Source organism: Podarcis erhardii (genome assembly GCF_964252035.2).
Source record: "Podarcis erhardii genome assembly, chromosome: 8".
In the NCBI taxonomy this organism is placed as follows: Eukaryota; Metazoa; Chordata; class Lepidosauria; order Squamata; family Lacertidae; genus Podarcis; species Podarcis erhardii.
In genome coordinates, this window is record NC_138499.1 from 8,182,946 (window position 1) to 8,194,421 (window position 11,476).

The following is an 11,476-nucleotide window of genomic DNA, read 5'->3' on the forward strand; positions in this document are numbered from 1 at the left end:
AAAACACTTATGGATAAAAGCCTACTGGGACAAGATGGTCCTCTGAAGGATAGTCTTCCCTCCCACGAACATTTCTTTTTTCAGGATAGCCTGTTTCAATCTCTCCCTTTCAGTCTAATGGAGCAATATCACAACCTTGTCCACAGCCCATCCATCTGGCATGCTTTGCAAAGCTCTTTGCTGAAGGCTCTGTTCTTTTCTTCGAACTCTATAGTTCTCTGATTCTATTCTAGTTGAGATTCCTGCATTTCCAGGGGTTGGAGGATCCTGTCGATCCCTTCCAACTCTACCATTCTTTGATTCTATGCTGTTTTTATCCGACAGGGGGATCCTGGCACTAAAGGTGAAAAAGGCACAGCTGGAGAGAAAGGCCCACCTGGTGATCCTGGGATTCCTGGGCGCAAGGGACACACTGGATTAATGGGTCAACCAGGACCACCAGGGGACACAGGGCAGTCTGGACCCCCTGGTCCTCCAGGACAACCTGGATTTCCTGGGCCTAGGGTGAGTCGTGTGAAAACTGGATTTTAGGAGAAGGTTTAAGACAACATTTTAGTTTTCTGTCAATTATGTCAATCGTGTTTTATAAAAAAGAGAAAGAGGCATTTACATACACATATTCAAAGAAGAACAAGAGGGGCCACAGATTTGCATATGTTAATGCATATGGATGCAACTTTAGAAATGCATACTATAATATAAATAGGAAGTATACTGCAACAGTAGGGGGACTACCTTTGAAGGTGAATCGGAAGCTACAACTAATCCATATTGTGTCGGCTAGACTGGTGACTGGAAGAGGCTGCTGGGACCATATAACACCAGTCCTGAAAGACCTGCATTGGATCCCAGTACACTTCCAAGCACAATTCAAAGTGTTGGTGCTGACCTTTAAAGTCCTAAATGGCATTGGCCTGATATACCCAAAGGAGCGTCTCCACCTCCATTGCTCAGCCATTGCTCTGAAGTCCAGCTCCAAGGGCTTTCTGGCAGTTCCCTCACTGCAAGAAGTGCGGTTACAGGGAACCAGGCAGAGGGCCTTCTCAGCAGTGGCACCCCTCCCATGGAATCCCCTCCCACTATATGTCAAGGAGATAAGTAACTATGCAACCTTTCATAGAAATCTGAAGACAGCCCTGTATATGCAAGTATTAAATGTTTGATGTTTTATTATGCTTTTATATTTGTTGGAAGCCACCCACAGTGGCTAGGGCAACCCAGTCAGATGGGTGGGGTACAAATAATAAAATTGTTGCTATTATTCTAAGTACAGTGCATCTTAACATAGTGGGAAAGACTGGGGCCAGGGAACCAATGTGCTTGTCTAGCCTATTCCCATGGTGTTTCTAATTGTTCACCGGCAACTTTGAGACCCCTATTGCTCTCTTGCAACTGGATTGAAACTGGGCAGCCCTTAAGCTAGAGGAATGTCCTCTATAAAGAAGGACACATGAGCATCCTAAAAGGGAGTTGCATCCATGTATTGTCAAGAGTCCCTCTGCCCTTAACAGATTGCTGGTAACAGTGATGGTGACCTCAATAATAAGAAAATAACATTTTCTGTTGACATTGACTCATGACTACTGGCATGACTACAAAAAACAACAAAAACAAAAACAAAAAAACCCTTCTAGAATTAATTTTTCAGGAGCATACATGGGGAAAAATATTAAGTTGCACCAGTGATTGTGAGGTTGTTTTTTATTTAAAAAAAAGTAACAGAGAGAGTATTTTTGGAGATCCGTGCAATTGCCATTTTTCTGCTAATTGGAAAATAAGGACATCTATTCCCTTGAAAGGTTCCCGAGGCTTTCTTCAAGTTGAAAATGCAATATATGAAGATAATTTCCACACTTGTTCAGTCCTAGTCCTAATATAACAGGACTTGCATTAAGCACTGTTCAGCTAGTAAGGGGAGTAGAAGAATGAAAAACTCATCTATCCAAATCTGCACAGAAAAGATTACAGGCAATTAGCATGTTATTACTTGAGCTGCAATTTCAAGAGGAAAATGGAGGTGTGTTCCAGTTCAGCTTCACACTGGAATTTGCAGAAAAGAAATTCCTCAAGTCTCCCTATCACATAAGCCACAAATATTGTTGGAACATTGAACTCTTCCTTCCTTCCCTAGGGGGACACTCCATCAGTGGAAACTCTGCGAAGGCTCATCCAAGAAGAGCTAGGAAAACAACTTGATGGTGAGAATGATTACAAAGTGACTGAGATACCCCCTACATGTATAATATGGTTGCAAGAGACCTAGATGTGGACGTGGGAATCCAGACAGTTAAGGAGAAACTAAAATAGTATATATATATATATATATATATATATATATATATACACACAGAGAGAGAGAGAGAGAGAGAGAGAGCGCGCAACTAGACCTGGACTGAGATGGTTCAGCCAAGATTGAGGATGATTTTCAGCATATGGGTTTATGAAATGGACCAAAAACGTCTTGCTTAAAAAAAAAGGATTCATCTCACTACCACTTGTGCTCCAAGACTACCCTTTCCTTCCCTGTCCTCCACCATACCCCATTCACCCTCAAAATCTTCTCAAAGGAATTGGGGCAGCCTCCAGGGAAGGCTATAGGGCAGGAAGAGAGAAAGTCAAATTCCTGTTCCCTGAAGCTGCATGTTCACTTTGATTCAATACAGAGTTCAACATCCTGAGAATTATAACTTTTGTTGTTGTTAAAAGAATAAAGTTTCTAGTACTACATTTGGACAGGTTTTCCAGTAGTTTTAGGTGAGGCTTTAGTACCTTTTATATTACTAACCTCTTGACATGACCCTCAAAATCAAACTAAATAATGGAAAAAAGGGGAACTATTGCAAATATCTACAGGTCACTGAATTAAGCTTTCCTGGTGCACAGTTTTGAAAATGAAACACAGTATTAAACTGAGTATCAAGAGCCCAATTTATAGTGCATCCTAAAAGGACTAAGGACAAGAATGTAGAATGTGGTTTTGTCCAGGAGCCCCAAGGATTTCTTACCTCAGCATTCGTGGAACAGGGAAGTTATTTCTCTGGTCATTGGCTCCAACATTTCCCCTCCTTTTTCCAGACCCCCATGCATAATAACCTTCTCTATGTTTTCCTGCAGCCAGACTGCCCTACCTCATAAGCCAGATGCAGCCAGCCCACGTCAAAGCACCTCAAGGTAGACCAGGGCCTCCAGGAGAACCTGGTAAGGAAGGCCCTCCAGGCAGAGGAGGTCCTCCAGGAGAACCTGGCAGGCCTGGACAGCCTGGTTCAGAAGGACCAGCAGGACCGATGGGCCCCAAAGGTGAGTGAGCCTTAAGTATGGTGAGCAGCGGCTGGGCTGAGATGGAGAACTCAGAATTAATCTTTGCAAACAGTTGGAACAACAAGAGAGTTCCTTCAACAGGAAATGATGCATATTGACATTCTAAAGCTAGGTCAGTCTTGGAAAAACAAGGTGTTGTTGGCACCTGTCTGTCTTGAGGGACTCCGAGAGTGAAGTCAAACCACTGGAGAATCACAACGGCTTATGTGGCTGCAGAGACCAGTAATTTGTAGCTGCTGCTTCCTGCATTCTTAGCAGCACCAAAGGGAGCTCCCTGGGGCACAAGCCTGGGCAGCGTGTATGGAGGTCCTGGGCTGCCCACACTCCAAAACCCCCTCTCAGCCTTGCTGATGTGGTCAAGAGGAAAGCAGAGCAATACTGAAATATACTTGGAGTCGAGAGTGGATTTCATGCTCTTTATTCAGCTCATAGTGGTGAGGAGGAATGGAAGTTCCCCCAGAATGTCTGCTTTATATACCGTATTTTTCGCCCTATGGGACGCACTTTTTCCCCTCCAAAAATGAAGGGGAAATGTGTGTGCATCCTATGGGGTGAATGCAGGCTTGCACTGAAGCCTGGAGAGCGAGAGGGGTCAGTGCCCACCGACCCCTCTCGCTCTCCAGGCTTCAGGAAGCTATCTGCAAGCCTTGCAAGCCCAGTGGGAGTTATCGCTGGGCTCACAAGGCTTGTGGATAGCAGCCTGTTCTAGGGGCTGGGGTTGGGGGAAGCTCAGGCTTCCACCACCCCAGCCCCATGGCTGGGGGGGGATAATTTTTTTTTATTCATTTCCCTCCCAAAAAACGAGGTGCGTCCTATGGGACAGTGCACCCTATAGGGCGAAAAATACGGTACATTATTTACACAATGGGCCCCATGTGATTGCCTAATTCTGAGATTCACCTGTAGGCCAATCAGGTTGCAGATTCACTTCCACCTGGAGCTGGATTGGGTGGCTCCTGTGGACCAGTCAGACTGCTGCATTCTGGAACCTATTGTTCTAGAACCAATCAGACTGCTGCATTCTGAATCCTATTGTTCTAGGACCAATCAGACTGCTGCATTCTGAATCCTATTGTTCTAGGACCAATCAGACTGCTGCATTCTGGAACCTATTGTTCTAGGACCAATCAGACTGCTGCATTCTGGAACCTATTGTTCTAGGACCAATCAGACTGCTGCCTTTTGGATCCTATTCAACTCAGTACATAACAAATATGTTTGGCACCCGCTTGGCTGCAGTTGTTGCCATCATCATGATCATCATCATAATTTTATTTGTACACTGCCTTTCCACACTTAAAACAGTGCTAAAGGCAGCTTACAATATGAAAAGATTTATAGTTACAAACATAACAAAGTATTCATAAAAATAAATAAAACACATCAAAAACTACACAACCAAACTGATCAATTTCCACATAAGTATAAAGATACAAAAAAAGAAAAAAAAGAAAAAGCAATTATAGCAAAAACTCCTGACAAAACTTTCCCCAAAATACCCCAGTCCTTGCTGGGCAGCAGCAGTTCTTATGAAGCCCTGGGCCAGGTGGAGAGAGGCAGGAACAGTGCCCTCTGGTTCCCAGCAGGTCAGACTTCCAGAAGGAGGCATGGAAGATGCCATCCAAGTGTCTTAGGGACCTTAGTCCAGATTTGTGTAGGGTTTACTCCTTAGCCTTTTCTCCCGAAGATGCCCAGTCGGGCATTATTTCCTTGCTAGATAAAGGTAAAGGGACCTCTGACCATTAGGTCCAGTCGTGGCCAACTCTGGGGTTGCGGCGCTCATCTTGCTTTATCAGCCAAGGCGTACAAGCTTCTGGGTCATGTGGGCAGCATGACTAAGCTGCTTCTGGCGAACCAGAGCAGCACACGGAAATTCTGTTTACCTTCCCGCCAGAGCAGTACCTATTTATCTACTTGCACTTTGATGTGCTTTCGAACTGCTAGGTTGGCAGGAGCAGGGACCGAGCAACAGGAGCTCACCCCGTCGCGGGGATTCGAACCACCGACCTTTTGATCAGCAAGTCCTAGGCTCTGTGGTTTAACCCACAGCGCCACCCATGTCCCTATTTCCTTGCTATGCCATGGCATTTTCATACCCTAAAATGTATGCAGTACATGGACGTAAGTGCAATCAAGCTCAGTGGGGCTTACTGTATAGGATTACTCTCTTATTGTCCATTTTTAACAACAGGAAAGTATAAACCTCATAAAGACAAGTATTTGTTTCTTTTTAATCCAAACGTTTTAGCTCATTATAGAACAGAGTGGTGAATGTTAACATGCTGGAGAGTGGAATAAAAATAAAATGGGTCCTAGTTAGGTTCCTCTTCCATTTTATCTTCTGAACTCTGCTGCTCAAATTTTGTTTTGTTCTCCCCACCAGGTGAGAGAGGAGACAAAGGAGAGAAAGGAGATGCTGGTGTTGGCCAGAGGGGAGAAATTGGTCCTCCAGGAATTCCAGGTGAGTGAAGGGATGAGCAGATTTGACTTGGCATGATAGAATGCAGCATTGTCTGGGACTGGCAGGACTCCAAAGAGTGTGGGGCAGAGGCAGGCAACCAGGAGAGGGGACTAGTAATTTATACCTGAAGGAGCGTCTCCACCCCATCATTCTGCCCAGACACTGAGGTCCAGTGCCGAGGGCCTTCTGGCGGTTCCCTCGCTGAGAGAAGCCAAGTTACAGGGAACCAGGAAGAGGGCCTTCTCGGTAGTGGCACCTGCCCTGTGGAACGCCCTCCCACCAGATGTCAAAGAGAATAGCAACTACCAGACTTTTAGAAGACAGCTGAAGGCAGCCCTGTTTAGGGAAGCTTTTTAATGATTAATAGATTATTGTATTTTAATATTTTGTTGGAAGCTGCCCAGAGTGGCTGGGGAAACCCACCCAGATGGGCGGGGTATAAATAATAAATTATTATTCTTATTAAGGAGGTTGACGCTGCCTGCAACGCAAGAGCCAGGGCAAGGGAACAGGGTTAGGGCAGTCTGAGACGGAGGAAGGCACAGTCAACAGATGGGTCAGTAGACTCCACATTTTCCCTTGCCCCTGCTGTCTCCTAGAATCAGGAGGGACTTGAAGTGGGAAGAGGAGCAGTGACTGCCAAGCAGGAGAAGTCTCATGTTGCAGGAGCACAACATGTCAAGGGAGGGTATATAAGCCAGCAGAGGGGTGTGGTTGTCCCTGTTGCTGCAGTTGCTCTGCAAGGCCCAGACCTGTGGACAGCTGCCTAGAGGCTAGAAGTGTGTCTCTGTGTTTGGCCAGAGCACTGTAGAAGCTGTTAGAATTCCTGCTCTATGATTGCAGTCATGGGATTTTTGTCTTTCACATGACGGTGTATGTTTTGACTCCACAAAATGGGAAGTGACGGAGACAGGATGTTTGTGGTATTGTGTTCCGTGAAGTGGGACTATTGTCCTTTGTTCTTTCTCTTTGCTGTCTGAATGCTAGAGAGAGAGGGAGCCATGTTGCAGTGCTCCGTGTGTGTTTATATGTAAACAAAGTAGATTAGCCAAAATGCTGAGTTGCTGAGGCCTGTTACCCAAGCTGCGCAAACTCTGCGGATCCCTAAGTGTGCCAATGTCTGTTGGCATCAGTCGCTGTGATGTTCGGGCTGAAGAAAACCTTTGAGGCTCCTGAACGATCAACCAGGAGGGGGAGAGCATGCCAGTCGGGCATGTGTCTCTGCCAGGGTCCTACTCAAGTGTAGGACAAGCTCCTGACAGAAACTGTGGTGGGTGTTTCTCTTATTGGTGAAAAACATTTACTATCACACATGTGCCCTACTTATCTGGGACGGGCCATGAGATGAACATGCCAATCTGGTACCCATCAGACTTTTCACTGTGAAGATGCTACCATGTGTGGCTTTGGTCCAGCTTTGTTTTCAACCACCTTTAGACAACAGCTCATTTTGCAGGTGAAGCTGCCTTATCCTGAGCCTGACCAGACTGGCAGCAACGTGGCAGTGATGCTTACCCACAATGCTTTGTTCCCTAGGTGTCCCAGGTGAACCTGGCTATGGCAAAGATGGGATGCCAGGATCGCCAGGCCCCCAGGGCGAAGCGGGTGTTCCTGGACTGATGGGTCCCCAGGGGCCACCAGGAGCCAATGGACAATGTGACCCCTCTCAGTGTGCTTACTATGCAAGCCTGGCTGCCAGGCCCAGCAACGTCAAGGGGCCTTAGAAGGCAAGGCCCCAAAGCCCACGGACCTCCTATGGACCTACGTCTGAAACTTGAAGGAAGCAAGGAAGTTGGGAGGTCTCGCCTGTTTTCCCTGCTTCTGTTTCTTTTCAAGAGGCCTTGTAGACTATTAAAACCATCCAATGCTGCCGGTCGGTCAAGTTTATCATAAATAAGAAGTTATAAACTGCTATTCTTTTATGAGGTGAAAAGTGTTCTTTGTTTTGCTTTTGTTTTCTCTAATATCAGGGCAAATTCAAAGTTGTTTTTAAAAGAAGGTTTTTTAAATATATATATAAATATTGTCAATGAAGTATAGAAAGAATCCCTGTTAGAGCTGAAAAGGAAGACATTTTGGCTGTTGATTTTTTTTAAAAAAAATTCTTACTATTATCATCTCTGAAGGCCAAGTTAGGAGTGCAGTAGAGACCTGGAAGTGAACAATGTGACAGAAAGAGGTAGCATTCTGGCTGGATAAGTCATAGGTGGCAGGGGGAGATTAGGAGCAACGATGTAAATTTGTACACCCATTACAATCAGTTTCTGGAACAGGATATTTACTTAGCTGGAGGTACCTCCTGTCTCTCTAAAGATCATAAATGTAATTATTCAGGGCTTTGTTTAGCCCAAGTTGAAAGGCGGAGGGACTTGCTAATATTAAACGGTATGATAGAGGGAGATCGGCCCAGTTTACAAAGCATATACCCACTTTACAAAGCATGGAGGTAGTGTGATAGATTATATTGTGATCTTACAATTTGCATATGAGTTTGTCATTAGGAGCCTCAGATTCTCCTTGGTCCATCTAGACAGGATTTTTTGCTCTGTCAGGGAGCAGCTCTCCCGCATTTCCATCAAGCGTCTGTCCCAGCACAATCTGAGACTGAACCTGCTTCCTGCAATGCAAAACAGTTGCTCTGTCACTGAACCCTTCCCCTAAGAATAAAATAAGACTCTAGTCTTCATGGATTTGAATATGGGATCTAATTAAATGTGGACATAGGAATCTGCCTTCTGTCAAGTCCCGCCGTTGGTCCATCTTGCTTAGAATTGTCTACGGTGGCTGGTAGCAGGTCACCGTTTCAGACAGGGAGCCTGTCCCAGGAGATGTCATCACCTCGAACCTTCTACATGCAGTGCAAATGTTCTACCATCTGATCTACAGCCCCTCCCCTTACAGGCCTTTGGCTTCTCACCGCCCCATTCACCTTCCCATACATTCCTCCCTGGCCACCTGCTTTTCTCACCCCCGTCTGAAGGTTTCAGCTGGGGGCGGGGGATGTCTAGGGTGAAGGTAAAGTGGCTGGCAGGAGAAGGGGGGGAGTAAAGTACCACTTTTCTCTGTGCGCTTCTTCTGTACTACTTGAGTTTTCCAATGATTAAGCAATGTCCCATGAATCAAAGAATCAGGTCTGTAACTGAAAATCTGTCTTTGCCCTCATCATCTCCTAAATATTTGCTGCTTTATTTTCACCTGAGTGTCCCCAACATACCTGCATCCAGTCATTATTAAACAAAATGACAGAGAAAAAGTATTTTTTTTTAAAAAAAAAACTGCCTTGAGACCTCTGGGTATATAAAGTCAATAAATAACAAAATAAATAATACGTAAAAGTGAGGGAATATATGTAACAAATATTTGCTTCTTTAGCAAAATGTATCAGTCCAAACCCAATTTTTTGACTTCTAGTTCCTTGATTTGGCTCAATTCTCCAAGGCTCAGGGTGACTGGGTAACGCTGTAAATTGGTTATTTTGTGAGTTGAAAAACAAACAAACATTTTAATAGTGCAATCCTTGACCTGTTTGCTCAGAAGTCAGCCCCCCGGCAGTCCTCAAAGAATGAACTTGGATGTTAGGACTGGGTCTTTAATATCACATACCACAGCATATTGGAACATTTTCCAGAAGCAGTGAAGTTGTTGGCACCCATCTGTCTTGGGAGACAATGGAGGAGTCAAGCTGTTGGAAGGTTGCAGAGCCTGCTGTGGCTGTTGAGACCGATACAGGAAAGACATGTTTTGTTGCAGCTGGAGAAGATGAAGGTGTTGGGTTGGGCTGCTGCAGATGCTCTATGGCTTCTTCTCTCTGCACCCCTCCCGGTGGTCATTCCTCCTCTGGTCACTGCTATCGATGCACAACCTGTCTGTCTCCAGGCACTGTGGTCTTCTGTGAGGGATTCCCACATGGTGGGGTTGAAGTTGCCAGCCTTCATGTTATGTTTGCAGACATCTTTGTAATGCAGAGTTGGTCTGCCAAAGGGCCTGGTATCTGAATCCAGGTCCTTGTAGAGCAGGCATAGGCAAACATGGCCCTCCTGATGTTTTGGGACTACAACTCCCATCATCCCTAGCTAACAGGACCAGTGGTCAAGGATGATGGGAACTGTAGTCTCAAAACATCTGGAGGGCCAAGTTTGCTAATGGCTGTTGTAGAGCATGTAAAGCAGAGAAATAGCTGGCATTAATTTTGCTGGCTGGGTAGTTGTGGTTGGTAGAGGAAACCATTCCAGCCGAAGTTGAATTCCAATGCTGGAATCAGCCTCAGAACTGCCTGGGTGGGATCAGAGCATCCCTACGCTGGGGCACTGCAGTCAGGATTGTATCCGGGATGCTGAGAGAAGCTATAGTCAATGGGAAATCTGCCAGGTCAGTTCCAGAACTCTAGGAAGATGCAATGCTGCTTGATTCTGAGACAGGCCCTTGTTCCATTAACTTCTGACTGTCAGCTCGCCAGAGCCCCACTGCAGGCAGATAATCATTCCCAGTTTGGGTACCTAAGATCCTTTTTGAAAAAAATAAATAAACTGGAAATACTGAATCTGAAACCTCATGCATGCAGAGCGGTTGTTCTATAATGGAGCTTTGAGCTCACGTGGCCATGCCATGGCACAAATCTCACAAATACCGTTTGGCACCCATTGCCTTCTTGTTTACAAATGTTTTCTTTGCCAAGATAAGCCAAGGGGCAGCCATGTGGTTGGGCTTTTGTTTTCCCCCTTGTTAAGTGAGCTGGCTTTTTCAACCTGCGGATTCTGAAGCAGCCAAGTACAATAGAGACAATAGTAGTGGTGGGGGGGAGCAGGGCAACAAGTCCATGCAATAAGTTCATCATTTCAACCAAAGAAGCTCTTAGACTGTGCTGTTGATTTAGTGTTAAAAGACAAATGTTATTTATATATTTTTAAAGGTGCTATTTTTATGTGGGTTTTATGGCATCAGTGCTTTCATTTTTTTGAAGAAATGCAACAGTATAATCTGTGGAGTGTCTAAATTATTGTGATTGTAGCAAGCAGGCTCTATTCCAGATAATTATGATGCCTGTGTTGTCTCTGAAGGAGAAATCTCAGAAGTATTTTGCTGGCAAATAAATATCTTAGCCAAAATGTTTTAAGGGAGTTTGATTTGCAGCTTTGTCTCTTTCTTGTTGGACTAAATATTGGGGATGGGGGGCATTTTGCTGGTGATGAGTTTTTGTTTCCTGTCCTTTGTAAGTGGTCCCTTTTGCAACACTGCCTCATGTTCCTATTTGACTAAGGCGGTGGCTGCTGTTTTCAGTGGGATTATTAAACCCTTCCCAACCCACGTGCCCACTGTATTTGTGTGCTGTGCTGAATTTCTGGCACGATAGATTGCAGGCATCTGAAATCCTTTCCTCTCAGAATAATTTCAGGCTATAATGTATATGCATGTTATTTTGCATTATTTAATAAAAATAAATATTCAAAAAAGCACCATTTATCTTTATGGGTAGGCTACCAGAGGCATGCATACCATACAAAAATGCTTATTTATTTTCATGCACACTTTTTTAAAGGAAACAAAAATCACAAATGGATATGTCACTGGGCCCAATGGAACTTAAGGTTTGAAAAACCAGAAGCCAATATGGATGTATTTGTCCATCCTTGCTAATAAAATACCAGCCTTTGTAACTTGCTAAATGAAATATTTCATATATTGTTAAATACACATTTG

The 11,476-nt window shown here is 44.7% G+C and overlaps 1 protein-coding gene across 1 annotated transcript in view; it reads left to right on the forward strand.

Moving 5' to 3' along the window:
- The window catches only part of COL22A1 (collagen type XXII alpha 1 chain), a 196,442-nt gene extending 185,558 nt beyond the window's left edge, over positions 1 to 10,884 (forward strand). Inside the window, exons 61-65 of the mRNA XM_081873968.1 lie at positions 325 to 504; positions 2,132 to 2,198; positions 3,115 to 3,297; positions 5,702 to 5,779; positions 7,316 to 10,884. Of these exons, the coding sequence (XP_081730094.1) occupies positions 325 to 504; positions 2,132 to 2,198; positions 3,115 to 3,297; positions 5,702 to 5,779; positions 7,316 to 7,503 (696 nt within the window). The 3' untranslated portion in view covers positions 7,504 to 10,884. The remainder of the gene's footprint in view (positions 1 to 324; positions 505 to 2,131; positions 2,199 to 3,114; positions 3,298 to 5,701; positions 5,780 to 7,315) is intronic.
- The last annotated feature ends 592 nt before the right edge of the window (positions 10,885 to 11,476 follow it).